Raw genomic sequence first — 19,226 nt, 5'->3', positions numbered from 1 at the left:
ATTAACCACTACAGTTGGTTGTCTTATTGTAAGGGTTAGGAAAAAACACATAAATTGAGTAAAAGCAGCCTAATCTCCATCAATATTCTTGTGACACATCTGTTGTAATTTCAGTTATGTCTATTTAAAGTTGCCATGACATTATAAATGAAGGAGAATAACTGAATGTACTATTAAACATTACTGCATAAGCAAATATTGTACAATGCAATAACCATATCACAAGCTTCCAGACAGATTGCACACTTTATGTTTAAATAAAACAGAAAGCCCATCCAACTGTCATCCCAAATGCCAACGCTAACAGTGACAAAAAGAACTGGGACAAGAATTAGCCAGTTATACCGGTAGCATGCACAGTAACTGTTCTCTGGAAACACCAAACCTGCTACCTGTCAGTGCAGCCTGTTAAATGTCATGAGGCCTTTTACACACCACCAGTCTTCAGCAGATAACTGGACAAATACTGAGCAGTTTGTGTTCGATAACGTTGGGCCAGCCTAATGTTAACTTACTGCCCCAGTTAGCCTTCACCAACCTGCCTAATGTTAGCTCAGATAGCTACTGCAGTCATCGATTCAAACTCCGACTAAAACGTCCAACTACACAGTGATCAGGTAGCCAGACTATTCCATCACCATAACGCAATTAATGCAAACTGCCATGTGACGGTGCTGGCCGTAATTTGGTGAATAAACCCGCAGACTGCTCCGCCGTGGACACAGCCTTGATATAGGCCATTACTGTATTATGGCTTGTTAGCTAACGCCTGCTAGCCATGCTAACCTGGCAGTTAGAACCAACAAACAGCTATTTGTTTTTGTCACTGAGGGTTAAGCCCCGTTTAACTTTGAGCATAAACGCGTGTGCAAGTGCGAAACATCTTACCTGTATTCCCACGGTAATATTTATTCCACGGGCGGTTGGCACAACATTGCACTTTCCCAGTAACATCAGCAGCCAACAGCATCCAGCCGAGCTGTAAACACAAGCCCAACCAACCCGCTGACTACCGCACTGCGCATGCGCCTGTCAGTGCTGCTCTGCTCCGTGCAAAGTGAGGGGAGGCGTTGGCCTGAACTAAATAACATGACTCATACAGTTGCTGTCTGTAGGTCTGTAGGGTCAAGTTCAAGTCACATCGCAAGTCATGTCTTACCTTAAGTTAATTAAGTCTGAGTCCCAATCCTCAGAATTCGTCTGCAGGGCTCTGTAGTCTTTGGGGCCAAGTCAACATTCACTTGCAAATTACAGGTCAGGGGCAAGTCCTGCATGTGTTTCATTCAATGCTTATCACTGAATAGCACATTTGTGTTTGCTTAAGGTTAATAATTCTGTTTCTACGTAACTGCTGAGGCCAAGTCGTGTAAAGAATTATATACACGGTGTGCAGGTATGCATGGCCTACCTGTGGCTTTAATATTGGATTATACCAGGTCAAAATGTGACACTTGAATGTTTTTCACTGACACATAAGTGAAAAATCACACAAACTCTCAGATATGACTTTCAAATCTACATCTCTAAATGCTGAAGTCCAGTTTATATTAGATTTTGACTGATTGTAAGGTTTTCAGAAGACAGTACCTCAAAAAGTCACCGTATTTACAGGGATTTTAAGTTTTGCGCATTAGTAGATTTCATCTTTTTTTGCGAAACATATCAAAACATATCTTTAAACTGTTATACTTACTATTTTACCTTAGCTATATAAACAAGAGCTTGGCTTAACAATGAAGTAATTACTAGAATCATAAACTTATTGCAATTAAAATGTTCCTATATCTTGTTTTTAAATGCCAGCGATCTTTAGTTTACCAATTAAGCATAAAAACTATAATCAGATGCATTTTTTTCAGTTCCACAGCAGCAATGATCAACAACTTAGATCTTTATTTGTCACAGTCATTTCAGTTTTTTTGATTTTCTTTACAGCTCCATCTTTAATCCAGATTATATAGACATAACCCACATAGAAAAGCCATTGTTTCGGCAGTTCACACTCAAGCTGTCCGAATGTAAACCCTCATCATTCCTTAGTATTGCGCAGTAGTTTGGCAGGGATGGCACCCATTTGTTTACAACAGATCTTTAGTGATAGAGTGAAAGAGGGGAGAGCAGGATCTTATTAATCCCACAGCTATGCCTTTGAATCGGCCACCAAACCGCAGCAGTCAGCAGTGACAAACACACCCACTCTGCTCATTGTGTTGCGGTTCATGCTGGCCCTTCCTGTCCAGCCTGTCGGGGCCTTGCTGTTTCATCAGAGACATTGCCCGGTTAACATGAAGCTCTTCCGCCTTTTAACACCACAAAACATGAGACAGGGCTGATCACACGCACGCTCACAAAGCTTGTTTGGTGTGAGCAAATTCCTGAAGGACAGTTTACAGTAACACCTCCTGTGCTATTCCCACTCACATACTTTCAGTGAGATTTTTAGCGCCCTCTTGAGTTTCATTAAATCCTTTGCTGGCTTGATGAGGTGTAAATGCTCCACTGCAACAACACTACAGGGAGAGATTTGTGGTAGTGATGGATGTAATATGCTGATTGTTTATTGAAATATGCAGGCCCATAACCATCAATCTGAAAATAAGGGATGCTCATACCTTTTAAATACTGTCAGTTCAAAGCATATAAATTGTGTTATGAAATATCATCTGTCACAATATCCATCCATCCATTCTCTATACACCGCTTGGAATCCACATTAGAGTTGCAGGGGGCTGGAGTCGATCCCAGCTGACTTTGGGCGAAGGAGGAGACACCTGGACAGGTCGCCAGTCTATCACAGTACTACATGCACAAATAACAAAGCATGCTCACAGTCACACCTACAGACAATTTAGAATCACCAATTAACCTCAGCATGTTTTTGGACTTCTCTCTGGGCACTCCGGCTTCCTCCCACCGTCCAAAAATATGCTGAGGTTAATTGATTACTCTAAATTGCCCATAGGTGTGAATGTGAGTGTGATTGTCTGTCTGTATATGTAGCCCTGCGACAGACTGGTGACCTGTCCAGGGTGTCCCCTGCCTTCGCCCGAGTCAGCTGGGATAGGTTCCAGCACGCCCCGCGACCCTAGTGAGGATAAAGCGGTGTATAGAGAATGGATGGATGGATGGATGTTTTTGGACTGTGGGAGGAAGCTGGAGAACCTGGAGAGAACCCACACTGCACAGGGAGAACATGCAAACTTCATGCAGAAAGATCCCAGGTGCTGTCTGTCTGTCTGTCTGTCTGTCTGTCTGTCTGTCTGTCTGTCTGTCTGTCTGTCTGTCTGTCTGTCTGTCTGTCTGTCTATCTATCTATCTATCTATCTATCCACCACCATCAGAACATGGCATTCACAAATGAAGACAGGAATCACAAACAGGCAGTACTGTTGTCGGTTTATTATAGCATGCAATTTCATGTGCTGAAATCTTCCTTCTCATAACTCCTCTCTCTCAGTGCGACACAGAAGCAGTTTGCTGCTCGTCCGAGCTGTCTGCAGGTCCGTGTAATACAGATCGAACAAGCCAGAAAATGCAAGGAAGAATCAGTCAATGGAACAAAACTCAAACAGTTTCATCAGTTATTAATAGCACATAAATCATCATCACCATAGGTTAGACTTAACTCCAGTCCTGCATCACCATACAGTAAGTAAAAGGGAAACCTTTCACAATGTGATATTTCCAAGGAAATAAATGGAATACGTAACAGTATTATTCATTTTGGGGACATTTTAGATATGCTGTCTCTTAAAGGATTGTATTTTCCTCATTCTGAAACATTACACAACTGCCCCAATGATTTAAACATTTAAATATATCTGATTATCACAGGTTGTATAAATGAGCGTCTATACTATAAGTCCATCTAATGATGGTGCCAGACTGTATACAATGACGGATGTGTACCATCTCTTAATAGTTCATTTACATTTCAATCGAACAATAGATTCGCAAATAAAATGTCTAATACAGACATGAATAGTCAGAAAACATCAGTTCATCATGTTTCACAATCAACAAACAGGCTTGTTTTTCCATACAATATAGAATAATGAGACACTTTCTTGTCTAATAAAAAATTTTCAGCAAACTCTCAAAACAAAGAAGCCGACTTATATCAAGAAGGAAAAAATACCACAACGACAACCAAATGTGGTTATAACAATAATAGTAATAATCATATAATCTCTATTAAACAAAAATCAATTGTCATGAGCAAGCAAGTAAAAATGCTGCAAGCAAACTTCAGCACTTGACGTGGCCACACAGTGGGCATGTGCAGAACTCTTACAGCGCTGGGTGTGTTGTATCACAACTACAGAATTGTCATTACTCCTCCGCCATCACAAGAGGGACGATACCGCATGCATGGACTCAGGATGCAGGGAAGGTGGTGGGGGTGGAGGGGGGCAGGATGTGGGGAGGGTACTGGCAGTGATGGAGGGGTGGGAATCAGTGCAGCGCAATTAGCCACTACAGCAGTGCTCTATAGAGACATTAAAGGAAACAGGGAGTATCACTTTGACATTAGTTTCAATACTCACAATACTGTTTTTGAACATACAGTAGTGCCCAGCCCTTTCTCATGAGAACACAAATAGCAAAAAGCCAATACTGATACTGAGAGGCAAAAGAGAACAAAGTAAACATTGGCAAATCAATAGAATCACACTTCTACCCATCTGGGTGAAAGGGTCAGTTATCAGCAGGTAAATACTTCCACAGAATATTTCCAAGTGATGGATATAGAAAAAAGCCAAAGTAGCTGAGCAAATTAAGTCTTCCCTGAGCGATTCAAAACAGACAAGGATCTAGCCTCCTCTAATGGAACAAAGCGGAACTACAAGAGAAGTGTCCCACTCCTCGACTCGACCGGGCCTCTCCCTCCTCACGTGGTTTCCAGGTGAGGGATATGGAAAAAGCTGTAGGAAAATCTGCAGGGATTGATTGTACTGTACACGACATGGCACTTACATGACTTCAGAGGTGAAGTTGTAAACAGATGCAGAGTGACAGTAGGCAGCTGAACTAATTCAATAACTGCTAAATCCCTGTGCCAGCCCTTGGCTTTCATATTTTAGTCAGAAATTAACACTACAAAACCTTTTTCCCCCCAAAAAAAACAGCACTGCCACATCAATGTCCAGTCCAGTTCTTCAGTTTCTCTACCCACGTCTCTGAGCAGTTGAGTGGAAAATAAAGAGGGAAACCAACAGGTAACTATTTCTGGTTTAAAAAATCCTAACTTAAAACTCAACACAGCCATTCTCTAACCCTGTACAATGGGTTTTAATGTATTATCCGAGAGGAAAAACACTGACGCTTGTCTCTCAGGGTTTTTTCAGTAGCAGAGATGAGAGGAAATTAAAGAGGGAGCTTGAAAAATTCAAAGATTGATTCGCCCTCCTCTTCTCCTTCTACACAAATCTCATTAGATTTAGAACTAGGTGTAAACAAACTTAGAAGAGTCCTCACGACTCGTGTATATCTAAAGATGAGTGAACATTTCATTTAAGTTACTAAGTCACACATGATAGGACGCCTCATGTCTATAAAAAGGGAGCGAGGCTGTATTCACCCATATTAAACAAAACTAAAGTGACGGAGACTTTGGTGGAGTTCTGGTGACAGCACATCTGACGGCCAGCAAACACTAATACACAACGAAACAAGAGTAACAAAGATCCTGATACAAAATACCCCGATGGACAACTTCACAGAAGTTAGCAATGCGTAAAATAAAATGAACCGAAATTTTTCAAAAAGTTAAACAAAGCATGAAGAAACATAGGAAGTGGCATCCCTCTCTGTTACAGCCTTCAAACATTATTGATTACATCACACATAAACGTGACTGGACTGGAAAGCAGAGGCCATAGGATTACGAAAATGTGATGTCCAGCGTTTGGTTTTTGAGATTTATGTGTATGATGAGACAGAAGTCACTGTAGAGCCCAATGTTTAGTTTAGTTTTTCTAGAACATAATGGAAAGGCCACTATCTAGCATGTCTGTGTCAACTGCCCTGTGAATGTGTGCGACTAACTTACAATTAGCAGGATTAGTTGTCAGTAACACTACAGGTACACAAAGATGGAACAAACACTTTTAAGACTGATTGTGAATAAATAGAGAATTCTACTAAGTTATCTCCCCCTGCAGCTAAAAATACTCCGTTTCTATTCTTTACATTTGTAGATTAAGAGTACATGTTAAAGGTTTTTTTAAAAAATAAGTACAAAAGTGACCTCTGAGCATTTACAAATTCAACTCATGACTGTGTTATTGTCTTCCGTGATCCTGTGACAGTCGATGGAATTTGGAGGTCAACGTTTAAAAGCTCAAATGACTCATAAAACACAGAGGCTCGCTTCTCTTCCAGCACATTAAAGACTTTCTCTCTGTTTCCTGCAGTTCTTCTGCTCTGTCCGAGGCATGTATGGAGTGCCCATGTTTGGTCTCAGCTCTACCAGAAAGCTCTATTTCTAGATCATCGGAATATTTATGAAATGAAATGTCAACAAAGGCTCTACAGTAAACCGGCGGCATCACGCTGGATGAAGTCATGGCCACATAAGGCTGCTCAGAGAAGGCGTCTGTTCTGCGATAACATGTTAACAGACAGAACACGAGATACAAATGTCAGATCTCTTAAAGGGGGCAACATATTTGAAAAGGGATAAATAATCCCACTGCTTTTTTAAATCGACCATTTGAATGTGGAGACTATAAACCAGCGCCTGCTTTGATGGAAACACTTTTGTTTTTCCAAGGCACAAGCTAAAAAGCAATTACACGCAGAAAGCTATAGTATATTTAAACATTATATGTGTAGGAGAGATGTAAATAAATGAACCATTTACTGTGATCTACCATTCAGCACGGGGTGAAAAGATCTCAGTTTTTGCTGTTAATTGAGGCTACATACGGGGGGAATAATTTAAAAGGAAAATATTAATATAAAAATCCTAAAGTAAACTAAATAAAATGGCATAACTGAAGAAAATTCACTTATAATATTGTTAGATTTTGCTATCTGATGTGAAAAAAGGCCTGTCAAATGTAAGCAGTCAATCAAATATTGAAGATACTGTGAGTTCTTCCTCTAAATGTGACCAAGGGTTGAAACTGCAAACGTGGACAAGTTCAGCATCTACCACTAGAGAAAATTGGCTGTGTACCATATTAGCCATAAACAATATCACTCAATTCTCTGTGGAGCTCTGTGGAGAAAATCACCACCTCAGGGCAGTCCAGTGGGTTTTCTTTTTGCCCCTTGCCATGTGGGGCAGCGCAGACTGTTCATCTATATCTGTCAAGTTTTATTTAGGCATATGATCGACATATATGAAGGCTGGGATTAAATGGTTTTCCCTTAAACCAGGATCTGGTTGTCGGCACTCAGCTGTAGCTCGGTGCAGGTCAGAGTCTGACTTTGTGGCCCTTTAGCTTCCATTGAGCAGCATCTCTGTCCCGGCTGTTTCAGGACAAGCTCTGCTGGAGGCGTCGCCCAGTCGAGGAGGTCCGGTACGCAGCACCAGCTTCCCGATGCCCAGACCTCCGGAGACCAGCCCTCCTGGAGACAGAGACTTCCTGGAAAACCAAAAGAGACGAAGGATGGAAGACAAGTGTAAGAAGACGGAGAACCTGCAAACCATCTTCTCAACAACCTGATGACTAAGGTCACAGCAGAGTGGGAGCAATCCTGTGAGACAGCAGTTACCATTCACCTGAAGGCCATCTTTTTCAACAGGTGAGCGTCCATCTTTTCTGTTGAAAGACCCTCGCTTTGGGGGAGCTCCTCTACAGGGGAGGAGAGGAGGGGAGATGAGCAGGGAGGTGGGAGGAGGCGGGAAGCATCCTTAGACTGTGGGGCGGCCAGATCTAAAGACTCCTGTGATGCAAACATAAAAACAGGCGAGATGATAAAGAGGTTTGGTTGCCTCAAGAGTTTCCACATGTCAAAAATTCTGAGCCTTAAAACCTCCCTTTAGAAAAAAACTGATACAAATACAGAGGGTCATCCACATTTTGGAGTTCCATTCCTACTGATCTATGTAAGTCAATTTTGTAAGTCGGAACTACAACGAAAATGTAAACAAAGCCGTTACGTGCATCACGATACCATCAGTACTTGAAGAAAGTCATGAATACCAACGACTTTCATGCTTGTATGTGTCATGTTAAAAGAAAATAACAGAATATTGTAACGCGCTGATATTGAGGTTTCAATGTTTATTTTTCAGTTCAAGATTTACCGAATATCAGTGAACGTGCCATGTTCAGTTAGCTCACCTCTGATTGGCTGAGAGTCAGAAGTAGTGTGTGTGTTGACAGCTGGGAACGGCAGCTAATTCTGGACCTAAGTTTTTAGGTTTTCGTAGTTATTTTGGTGTTGGCTACGGCCCACAGTAGCCTGTGTGAAGGCTCAATAAACGACCAGAGAACCACATAAAGTCTCACTCATTCATCACAGAAGGTCACTACAATATGATGCACTATTTTTACAACTTGTTAGGACATGCAAAGACTGTATACTATTATGACCTCCTCACACATGTGATGCCACTCAGAAGCACACTCTGAAGCCCCAGTGGCCTAATGGATAAGGCACTGGCCTCCTAAGCCAGGGATTGTGGGTTCAAGTCCCATCTGGGGTGTACATATTTCTGTTAATACCAGTATACTGAAAAACTGCCAATAAAGAGACACTGATAGAGGTATCAGTGTCTCTTTATTGTCATGTGGTCGTCCTTGAAAACATGTTTAAAGTCCAAGTTTTGTACGGCTGGTCAGAAGTTCAAGACCTAAAACTGAAAACATGGCACTGCTGGATCAACCTTCGAACAAATTAGGATATGCAAAGATTGTATTCTATTGTAATCTCCTCACACTTGTGATGCCATTCAGAGGCTGCCAATCTGACTGATGTTCGTTGGTGTTTCACCCTGTTTCGAGCGTTTTACTATATCTAATTTCACTTCCATGGAGAGGGCTTTCCTTTTCTTCGAAGCACTGCCATGAGAAGAGTCTGATTTACATTTGGGAGCCATAAAGCAAAGCAAAAGCAGAGCATCAGTGAATGTAGCACAATCCAAGGTAAGATTGTAAACAAAGCCGACTTATAGTGCTGCATGACAACATATTCGTCCGCTCTGCTCGTCAACTAGTTCCACGTAATCTGTTCTGACATAACGACGAAACGCCATAGGTCGATGATGTCGTAAACCGAGGACCCCCTGTACAGGGTCCATGTGTTTGTACAGTATGTGATCCATCACTCTGATCTCTTTTATAGATAATCATACCTACCTGAGAGTTGATGTCCTGGTGGTCAGAATCCTCCATGTCCAGAGCGCACAGCTCAAGCTCGATGTCTCGATCTGGGTCCGGTTCGCTCTCGGTCCGGTCCCGATCCTTACTGAAGGTGGTCTGATGGGCTTTCAGATCAGACACAATTTTCTCACCACTGCTTATCGACGTTCGCCGGGCGCGTAGCTCTGACGCACAAAGCTGCTCACTAAAGTGTGGTCAAATACAGACAACCAATGAGTTTCTACTCAACTTTTTAACCTTTTGTTACTGTAAATGTCTTATAAGACTATATTTGAAATCAGTAGAAATATGATAATGATAATAAAGTAAAATAAAAAAATTTAATACAAATGAGAAAACATTTTATAGCGGTCAATATGTATAATCTATTTTTTTTACATGCTTTTAGGTGCATCATGAGTGAAAGAAGTAGTGCCATGGCTGAACATTTTCACCTTAGAACTGCAGTGTATCGATGAAAGAGTTCATGCTAAGCCACGTTAAGGCATCATGGAAAATGTCAAATTTTGATACACAGAAATGAGTTTGTAGAGCGTTAATCAATGCAAGGAGGGGGACTTGGGACTTTTCTATGCAGTGGTGTAGTATCATATAAGACACATAGCTGCTAAAAACAGATTTGGGAATGTGGATGTTGTACCTCTCTAGGAAACTGGAGTGACTGGAAGAGTCTGATCCTCTGGAGCTCCACCTGTAGTCACTGTGATCCAAGTGGGGGTTGTAATCTGTGAGGAGAGAGAAAGGAGCAAAGAAAACAAATCAAACCTTTAACTACTCTATAACAATATTAATAATAGAATCTCAATGTTACAATCACATCTTATGCATTTCTATTTCTAACACAGATGAAGAAAAAATTAAGGTGACAAGAACAAAAAAATTAATCAAATAAAATAAGAAATCCAAGTAAAAATCTCAAAGACAAACTGTTAAAGTCAAAGATAACATAGCAGACGTCATCACCACTTAAGACAGACTGTAAACTAGATTTTCAAAATTAACTTAACCCTAAGAATCTTTCCATGATTTCACATGATGTATATGTATACATTTATTTTGGTGTTTACATTAAGGAAAACACTACTGCAAATATACAAAATTGTCATGTATTTCACCATAAAATGCTGGAAGTAGATATCATTTTTGCATTGTGTAGGTTAGATTGATCTCCTCACACATTTGATGCCACTCAGAAGCACACTTTAAAGCCCCAGTGGCCTAATGGATAAGGCACTGGCCTCCTAAGCCAGGGATTGTGGGTTCAAGTCCCATCTGGGGTGTACATTTTTCTGTTAATACCAGTATATTGAAAATCTGCCAATAAAGAGACACTGATAGAGGTATCAGTGTCTCTTTATTGTCATGTTGTCGTCCTTGAAAACATGTTTAAAGTCCAAGTTTTGTACTGCTGGTCAGAAGGTTGGGGATTCAAGACCTAAAACTGAAAACATGGCACTGCTGGATCAACCTTCTAACTAATTAGGATATACAAAGATTGTATTCTATTGTAATCTCCTCACAAGTGATGCTAATCACAGACTGCCAATTTGTAGCCCCAGTGGCCTAATGGATAAGGCACTAGCCTCCTAAGCCAGGGATTGTGGGTTCAAGTCCCATCTGGGGTTTATGAGACTAGTCTATTGGTACCTTTCTTGGCATGTGGTTGTCCCAAAAACATGTTTAAAGTTAAGGTTTTGTGCTACTGGTCAGAAGGATGGGTGTTCAAGACCTAAAACTGAAAACATGCCACTGTTGGACCAACTTTCCAACAAGCTACTATATGCAAGAACTGTATTCTACTTTAATCTCCTCACATATGTGATGCCACTCAAACGCTAACAATTTGTAGCCCCAGTGGCCTAATGGATAAGGCACTGGCCTCCTAAGCCAGGGATTGTGGGTTCGAGTCCCATCTGGGGTGTGTATGTTTGTCTTTTAAAACCCTTTGATGTGCAGCATGGGTCAAGAGACACCCATTTTCCATTGAATATGGGTCACTTTTGATCCATGTTGTGCATCAAAGGGCTAGAGAAAACTAGTGCCTTGTTACTTTCAGCACTGTTGGCCCCTGTAGAAGGCCCTAAACCATATCTGCTATTTCCCATCGTGATACTGTGCACAGACTCCAGCTTTCCAACAAGTTAGTATATGCAAAGACAATCAAGTTGAACTTTCTCCTTCTCTCCACTTCTAGTCAACATTCTTTAATTTATTCTAATAACGTTCACTCCTCTTTTAGAACCTCCTGACCTTTAAAGTTGATGGGCGTGGTGTTGGCACTGCCCTGGCAGGCCGTGGCTTGAACAGGGTCGGTGGTGTGGTATCCGGTGCGAGACGCCCTTGAAATGGCCCCCCACTTAGAGATAATGGGCCCCTCACTGAAAGGGATGATGGGGTCCTCATCTTTCAAGCGTCGGTAGTGATCCAGTGAATGCAGCCATCGCTTCCCGACACCACCGCCGCTAACGCCGCCGCCTCCACCTTCGTTACTGTCCAGCTCCTGCACGAGAAAGAGATCACACATATCTACACGGAGCCCAAAGTATGAATAAAAACAACTCTGAATGTATTGGAGCGATAGTGTGAAGCCTTACCGAGTGCTCAGAGCAGGAGTGAGCAGAGTTGTGTGCGAGCGTTTCGGGCTCAAAGGGGCTGAGGCAGGGCCCGATGGTGCCACAGGACCACGGAGAGTAGTGAGCTAGACTTTCCTCACCTCTGAACCTGCATCCCACACACTGACCCCCACTGCTTTCCACATGCTGAAAGAAGAGACATTTAAAATGATAGTGAAGCTTCTTGAGCAAGAAACTCGATCAGATTACTAAATACAAATTGATCTGGCCAAAGATCACAGATATAACATCAATTTGTAGTTTTCTTTTAACTTTGGGAGCTCCTCCTGCCAAGAGTTTCCTCCTGGAGAGACATAAATTGCAGCTTTGTACTACTAACTGTACACTGACAGTCGGGAAGCCGCACTGACTTTACATTGAAAGATCCAGACATGCAGGATACGTATTTGGGTCATTCCATGTGAAATCAACAATTTTTTAGAACAACCTGTGCCTAATTTTTTTTATAGCATAAAATATGGATGTTTGTAAAGGTATTTGTAATATTTTTGTTTGTATTTTCGAGATAAAATTAGCTAAAAACGCTGTCCATTTTACCACACTGAGCACATTTCTTCATGCATTGCAATCTGAGGCCATGTTTGAATGACGATATCTCAGGGATTATTACAAATAAAAACCTGATTTTTTTCTAGTAGTCATCATGTCATTGACTCAGAATCTGCAATTCTGCACAAGTAGATCAAATATTATCTGATGAAGGGAAAGTTGAAGTCAGCTTGTGATATTTTTCAGAATCATATGTAGTTGAATGTCACAATAAAAGTTTTTAATATAGAATATTTGGTGTTTGAGCAGATGTAAAATTTTGCTAGATAGCCTAATCCAAGAGTTCTGCAGTTTCAAAATATCTCTCCAAATATAGCTAAGAAAAACTATATATGAGCTTATTTCTGATTTTTGGACACCATTTGTGTGAAAAAATGTGCTAAAAGTAGGCTGATGGGCAGGTTTATAGTGCTTTTTGTCCCAGAAAGTATTTGATATGCATCTAAAAAATCACAGATAGCATTTTACATATTATAAACTATACATAAGAGGTGGTGGAACAGAAGGCCCCTGATGATTGGAGATGCAGTAACACAAACAGAGATTCTTTAGTGACTGTGCACTGTGTCAGTCCTGTGATAAACTGTCTGACTATGAATGGACTCCAGCTGCACAAAGAGCCAGCACAAAATAAGTGTGAATATACAGAAATTAATGCGCTCAAAGGCTCAGACGCCGACTACACCGGCCCTGCTTTCTCACTAATCTTAATTTATGCACTCGCATCGCTGCAATCCCTGTGGAAAGCAACGGCTATTAGATAGAAATAGCTAGACTTTCTGCCCACGGTGTTGTTTGCTTATTCTTGTTATGCGCAGGCTTCAAACTTAAATTGAGCTCAAGTAAACAAACACTTAAAAAAGTTGTGTATTATTTAAAAAGAATCCCATTTGACAGCGGATGTCTTCACAAAATCATATCTGACAGGCTGTTAAACAAAGCTTTACTTGGCTAAATGAGCGAGTCTCTGCTTGGTAAAGTCTCTGTCCTCTTGCTTTCATGCACACGCACGCACGCACGCACACACACACACACGCACGCACACACACGCACGCACACACACTCCCACACGCCACAATTGTGCATTGCTATGATATCTTCCTCCACAGTTGCTAGGCAACTATCTCCCACTTAAATAGCATTGGACACAGCTGAAGCATAAGCTTTTGGGATAGGAATTAAATACAACATATTTGAAAACCGGTAAAATATACAAACCAATCCACTACTCTTAATTTCTACCGGCTGCAGGGACGTTATTAATAAACCGCTCACGACTACGCTTTTAATTGTCGCACCTATAAATACCCTGAACGACGCTCCCTGTGGGGAAGCGTGCGTGCATGTTTCATCCCTCATTTGCTTTCTACCTCTGTGCCGAAATCGATGGTGAAGATGGGGGAAGACTGGGAGGGCCTGTTGGCGTTGTGGTGGTGGTGGTGGTGATGAGCCCACTGCTCCTGCTTCCTCCTGAACAGATCCTCGTAGCCCAGAGGAACGCGTCCGTAGTCCTGGAGAGGGAGCAGCGAGCAATAAGCAATAAGGAACGGGAGCCAGTAATTATATGCACATAATTTTAATAACAGTAATATATTTGAACACGTTAATTAGCAGTTTAGCGATGGTGACTGACGTGGTTAATGACAACCGATACTTGACACCATTCTTGGACTAAATTGGACTGCTGGTAAAAAAACTAATAATACAGTTGCTTTTTTTTTACATTTGGTTTACACTTGGGAGCATTTTCTGACAACACTGAGAATTGAAACAGCTATGCAATAAATGTACCGCAGTGCAACAACCCCTCTTACTGCTGTGTTAGTCCTTTTTTATTAGCTTGTATTGTAAGTCCTCCTTGTTATTTTGTCCCACACTGTTGCATTGTTTGGCACTGCAGTGTCCAAGTGGGCATATAATTAAAATATTTTTCCTCAGGGCTGGATTATAGCAAACCATAGCAACTAAATACCGCAGGGACTCGTGTCTTGGTGTAAATTCTTTTGGCTATTTGCAGTTTTTAAGTTGATTTTGGTATTTTTTCCCCCCCCACACAACTGTTTAAAATTTCTCCCGTGCAACAGATCTCCTGATACATCTCAGCTAATGTGCTGCGCAGTTGGCAAAAAGCAGCATTACTGGCAAAATGCTATATGATCCATGTGAGAAGCAGAGAAGTGAGTGGGAGAGGCAGAGACATATTTGGGTGAGAAGTGGGAGGACCACAGTGGAGGTTGAAGCTACATCCTGCAGCTCTGTGACTGGCAGGGAAGGTGGAGGTGAGACGATACGTGGGCGTAGAAAGAGAAAAGCTGAACGCTGCCGAAGCGAATACAGCAATAAATGCATTCAGCTTAAGACAGACCGCCATCAGTTATTATAGATGGTGTCACTGAATACTCTGGGATGTTTAATGGCATTTTGAAAAATCACTTTATGATGCACTCAGCAGAGACCGTTTTTAATCATTACATGATTCAGTAGATCATGTCTTTTAATGTGTGCCCATGTATCAATAATTCAGATTCTTCTGTGCTGTGTTGGCACTGCTACGGGCAACACTGGAATAAACGTCACCTCTCAAATAAAGTATCACACTTTTATACTCTGAATATTCTCCCTCTCACGTGCACACTTAAGTTGTGGCTCATTTCGATGGTTATACAGCCTTCTTGAACGTTGCTCAATGCATTACTTTACAGCGGTACTTTGAAAAGGTCTTTCCTTCACCAAAAAACCTAATTATTTTTCAACATAGTGTCCTTTGACTTCGATGCACTTGGCCCACTGATGTTCAAGCTTTGCGATCCCTTTACGGTCGCATCTTGAGCCTCCAGATACTTTCCAACAGCATGCGTGACTTCATCATCAGTTTCAAAATGGTGCGAGTGAGATTTCAGTTTGGGAAACAGATAGAAGTCAGACACAGCAAAGCTTTCCTCTCCCTTTTTCTTGGATTGCTTCAAATAATTGAGTTTTTTTATTCGGTAATATAAGGCTTTATTCTACACAGTGATGCCCCAAAATGGGAGTTACACCCTTTTGTTTCTGAGTGAGACCGTGGATTAATCATCACACCTTAACTATCGGTTTGACAACTCTGATCATTTGCTTTTATTGGCTCTCTTGCCTCATGCTTTAGTGATTATTGTATAAGAATTTAAACTGGATAACATTCTACTTCCTCACTTTGTTCCACTTCACTCCACATTTAAGCTCCTTGGCTGTGGTTTAAGATGTGCGTTGTTTCACCTACCCTGTGCAGCCCTGCTCGATGCTCAGCTCCAGAACAGTAATTGCTGTCTAGAGAGTTGAACCTCTCCCTGAGTGGAGGCTGGTAGACAGAGGAATGCAGCACCTCTGGAGGCAGTGAGTTACTCCTGGCATCCTCTCTGTGGTACAGCTGGAACACAATCCCTATCAGTAAAGTCACCAAACGAACACATTATCTGGTCATAAGAGAATCAGCTAAAGGCTCACCTGAGGCCTCCATACTCTCCTGCTGTCGTAGAGGGGAGCGTAAACACCGTGAGCAGGAGCCAGAGGACCGTACTGAGGCTGGCCTGGGTGGGGATGGAAGGGAGGAGGTCCCATCCGATCTCTGGGCGGGTGTGGAGGGTACCCCGAGGAAGAGGAGGAGGGTGGGTGAGGCGTTTGAGGGTCGTTCGGGTACGAAGACGGCGGAGGACCGATGGAAGGCGGCAGAGAGGATTCTGGGACATTGGAGGACCGGAGGAACCGAGCCATGCAAGGTTTGTGAGGAGGGTGGAGGGTGGATTGATAGTAGGAACCTGCTGGAGAGCAGGAGGAAAGACGAGAAGAACACCTTCATTTGCATTTCCTCCAGACACTGATAGGATAATGTGCAGGAAGTGTTTTTCTGGTTCAGATTTGTTTTTAAAAATGAGACTCACAGCTGGGCTGATAGTGGGCCGTGTCATATGCAGAGTGGGACTCCTGGTAGTACAGCTCTGATGCCTGAGAAGGATGTGGTGCTCGCAGAATGAACTGACCATGTTTGGGTAAAGGAGCACCACCATCAGCTCGGCCCACTGTGGTCAGAGGAGACGACGCTGACGAGTGGCTGACTGGAGTCCTGGGAGGAGAAATGTTCTTCCTGAAACACAAAAGGAAAGAATGAACACACAACCGGCCTTCAGCTCTGGTCGGATACTTCCTGACCTCCTCCACAGCACATAAATGGTCACGAAGTTCTATTTCTCTGCCAGAATGACTTTCTATTGCAGTAAAAATAAGGCCACAGTGAGGAACAAGAAAAGCACTCAGAGAGCGCAGTACTCCACCAAGGCTGCTCAGTCGTATCATTTCCGACGACTGAAATCTTGAAAAAAGTCGTAGCAGAAATCATGACACTATCGAATGTTTTCTTCTCACAGAGTTAAATGCCAACAACAGACGACGTACAAGCATCAGTAAATAAGTGGAGGAATAATCTTACTGCTCTGTTGACCCTGACGAGGTTCTGCTGTGGCCAGATAACCCGTTGGACCCATTGGCCCCACTGGTTCCGTTTGGCACAGCTCTCTTCATGTCCTCCATCATGTCGGGCCCTCGTGAGATCAGCTGTGGGTGAGTCAGGCCGGGAACTCCCTCCGTCATGGAGGCCGTGTTCTCCCCGGAGCCTTTGAGGCCCTGACCGACTCCTGCATCAGCGTGGATGTTTCCCTCCATGGTGAAGGTTTTATTCAGAACGCCGGGGACTAACGGGAATGCACGGCCCACACTGCTGCTCTTCTTGTTCCTCAGTCTAAATCTGTGAAGAGAAGGAGGAGGGTCAATATGAACAAGACAACTTAAGACCTGCTCAGAAAAGAACACCCAAACAAGTCTTGTTACTGGACTGATATTTGCATTGAACTCAGTGTGTGTGGGTGTGTGGATGTGGACAAGTGGAGCCTTTGTACTTCAATAATATTGATGCTGATAGCTCCTGTAAATCATACCCTGAATCAAATCTGAATAAAAAGGGATGTTAGCAATAGCTTATGGATGCAGGTGAAACCAGAGAGAAGATAGATAGATGTAGTGAATACATCTTTACCCTCCAAACCCCAAAATCTGTCTGCAGTTTTGAAAGAACTGTTATCTTTTAGGGCGATGCCCTACAGCCCCCCACAACCCTACAAAGCAGCGTATAGATAATGGATGGATGTCATCTTTTAAAAAACCCAGAGGTTCAGCTCGTTGAGCAGACGCCACATGAACTGGAGCTATTAATCTCAATCAATTCTACCGCATGACATGATTTGTTGCATGCCAGTACCACCTGAATAAAAGCAAAATGCCTCAAAAATAATCTGTAAAAGAGACACAATGATAATTTTTTAGAGCCAGAAACTATGAAAACAGGTCCTTGAGCTAATCGTGTGTGACGGTTCAATCGTGAAAACTATGAAATTCTAAGAAAAATCCATTTATTATACATGTGTCATTTAAAAGAATGCAAAAAAATATAAAACATTTGCACAAACCAGCTTCTGTAAAACTAAAAAAACCCAAGCACTGGAAACAAATTGAAAATGAAAGTAGTAATATATCTGTGGTGTGCAGAAATATCATTGTTTATTATCTAATATTTGTAAAACCTTCCTAGTACTTGAAAAAATGTTGTTTTGCAAGATAAAACATTTTTTAATGAAATTTTTTTTCTTTTTTTCTTTTTTAATGATTTACGGCATCATTACTTTATTTAGAAAAGACATTTTGAGTTTCCTGCTCTTCTAATCATGCTTGTTCTGTTTCCATAAAGGTGCAGGACTTTAAAAAACGAGCCGACAGTGAGCAAAAATTAGACAGGATCTAATAAATGCCCTGAAACTACTTGAGTTACAGACAGTTAAGCTACAGACTCTTAATGCAAATATTTTTCTCATTTTATCAACACACTGTGAATTCTGTCAGTACGCAGCTATATAAACAGAAAAGAACTCCAGTGATTAGACAAGCAGACGTCTACTGAATATTATAACTTAATCCTTTTTCTCAGTCCTGGATGCAGTGAGAAGGCAGGATATTCAAGCGCTTCACTCACTTTTCCAGCTCGTCTTGTGTGTGTGCAAATGTGCAGTTGGTTCCTCGGGGGCAGCCTCCCTGCTGACGAAGATCTCGGCACATGCTGGTCTTATATTTGCTGTTGGCCTGAGGCTGCGAAATGCAAAGACACGACGCAGATCGATCTATAGCTCGCACATTAGATGAAGGGTTCTGAAACATATCACCTCCTAATATAAGTGTATACAAACGGTGCACGAAGAGAAAGAACAATCTGTCATATTATTTTGTACTAATTTAATAAAAGCTAGCAGCAGAGCACATTCTGTACATAAACTGTACTCCTGAGTAAACACAGAGCATAGAAGCAGCATATTTTTGAATCTTCTGTAACAATTACAGGTAAAATATGTATATAGATGCTTCTAATGATGTCTTGCAACCCCCCCAGTGGGTCACAGTCTCCACTTCAGGAACCACTGTCTTAGATAAATCTTGCACTATAAACATATCTTCCCTCTTCCTTCAGAAAATTAGAATTTTAGTGCATTTCCCAGCACAAGAGAAGAACACACAAGTCAATTTCAGCCTGTATTCACTCTATTACACTGTATATTCTGTCAAACACCAGGTTCAGTCCACACAGCTGCATTGTCTGCTAAAATGTTAACGTTATTTTAACGCTGTATCACTT

General features: G+C 41.8%; 2 protein-coding genes and 4 non-coding genes across 11 annotated transcripts in view; 4 read left to right on the top strand and 2 right to left on the bottom strand.

The window, feature by feature from the left end:
• The window catches only part of LOC110953967 (rab GTPase-activating protein 1), an 83,636-nt gene extending 82,610 nt beyond the window's left edge, over window positions 1–1,026 (bottom strand). For 2 of the 3 annotated variants that reach the window (XM_051938207.1, XM_051938208.1), the window contains exon 1: window positions 889–1,013. Coding sequence is in view for 1 of the 3 variants with exons in the window: in XM_051938209.1 (XP_051794169.1) it covers window positions 889–954 (66 nt within the window). In the remaining 2 variants the exon portion in view is untranslated. Of the gene's footprint in view, window positions 1–888 lie in introns of all 3 variants that reach the window. The other variant, XM_051938209.1, reaches the window with a different exon arrangement.
• A 2,353-nt stretch (window positions 1,027–3,379) lies between these two features.
• Window positions 3,380–19,226, bottom strand: part of rc3h2 (ring finger and CCCH-type domains 2) — a 39,360-nt gene continuing 23,513 nt past the window's right edge. For 2 of the 4 annotated variants that reach the window (XM_022220475.2, XM_022220476.2), the window contains exons 9-20: window positions 18,573–18,685; window positions 16,980–17,294; window positions 16,435–16,637; window positions 16,001–16,314; window positions 15,777–15,923; window positions 13,891–14,031; window positions 11,933–12,097; window positions 11,589–11,838; window positions 9,979–10,063; window positions 9,315–9,522; window positions 7,733–7,896; window positions 3,380–7,595 (exon numbers count right to left, since the gene is read on the bottom strand). In XM_022220475.2, the coding sequence (XP_022076167.1) occupies window positions 7,448–7,595; window positions 7,733–7,896; window positions 9,315–9,522; window positions 9,979–10,063; window positions 11,589–11,838; window positions 11,933–12,097; window positions 13,891–14,031; window positions 15,777–15,923; window positions 16,001–16,314; window positions 16,435–16,637; window positions 16,980–17,294; window positions 18,573–18,685 (2,253 nt within the window). In that variant the 3' untranslated portion in view covers window positions 3,380–7,447. Of the gene's footprint in view, window positions 7,596–7,725; window positions 7,897–9,314; window positions 9,523–9,978; window positions 10,064–11,588; window positions 11,839–11,932; window positions 12,098–13,890; window positions 14,032–15,776; window positions 15,924–16,000; window positions 16,315–16,434; window positions 16,638–16,979; window positions 17,295–18,572; window positions 18,686–19,226 lie in introns of all 4 variants that reach the window. The other 2 variants (XM_022220477.2, XM_022220478.2) reach the window with 2 other exon arrangements.
• On the top strand, window positions 8,590–8,662 carry trnar-ccu (transfer RNA arginine (anticodon CCU)). Its single transcript has one exon. It is a non-coding gene; the product is annotated as a tRNA-Arg (tRNA).
• trnar-ccu (transfer RNA arginine (anticodon CCU)) lies at window positions 10,546–10,618 on the top strand. The gene has a single exon. It is a non-coding gene; the product is annotated as a tRNA-Arg (tRNA).
• Window positions 10,891–10,963, top strand: trnar-ccu (transfer RNA arginine (anticodon CCU)). Its single transcript has one exon. It is a non-coding gene; the product is annotated as a tRNA-Arg (tRNA).
• trnar-ccu (transfer RNA arginine (anticodon CCU)) lies at window positions 11,187–11,259 on the top strand. The gene has a single exon. It is a non-coding gene; the product is annotated as a tRNA-Arg (tRNA).

Source organism: Acanthochromis polyacanthus, chromosome 18, assembly GCF_021347895.1.
Source record: "Acanthochromis polyacanthus isolate Apoly-LR-REF ecotype Palm Island chromosome 18, KAUST_Apoly_ChrSc, whole genome shotgun sequence".
In the NCBI taxonomy this organism is placed as follows: domain Eukaryota; kingdom Metazoa; phylum Chordata; class Actinopteri; family Pomacentridae; genus Acanthochromis; species Acanthochromis polyacanthus.
The sequence above is the reverse complement of the archived record's forward strand: the minus strand, read 5'-3'. Positions and strand labels throughout refer to the sequence as shown.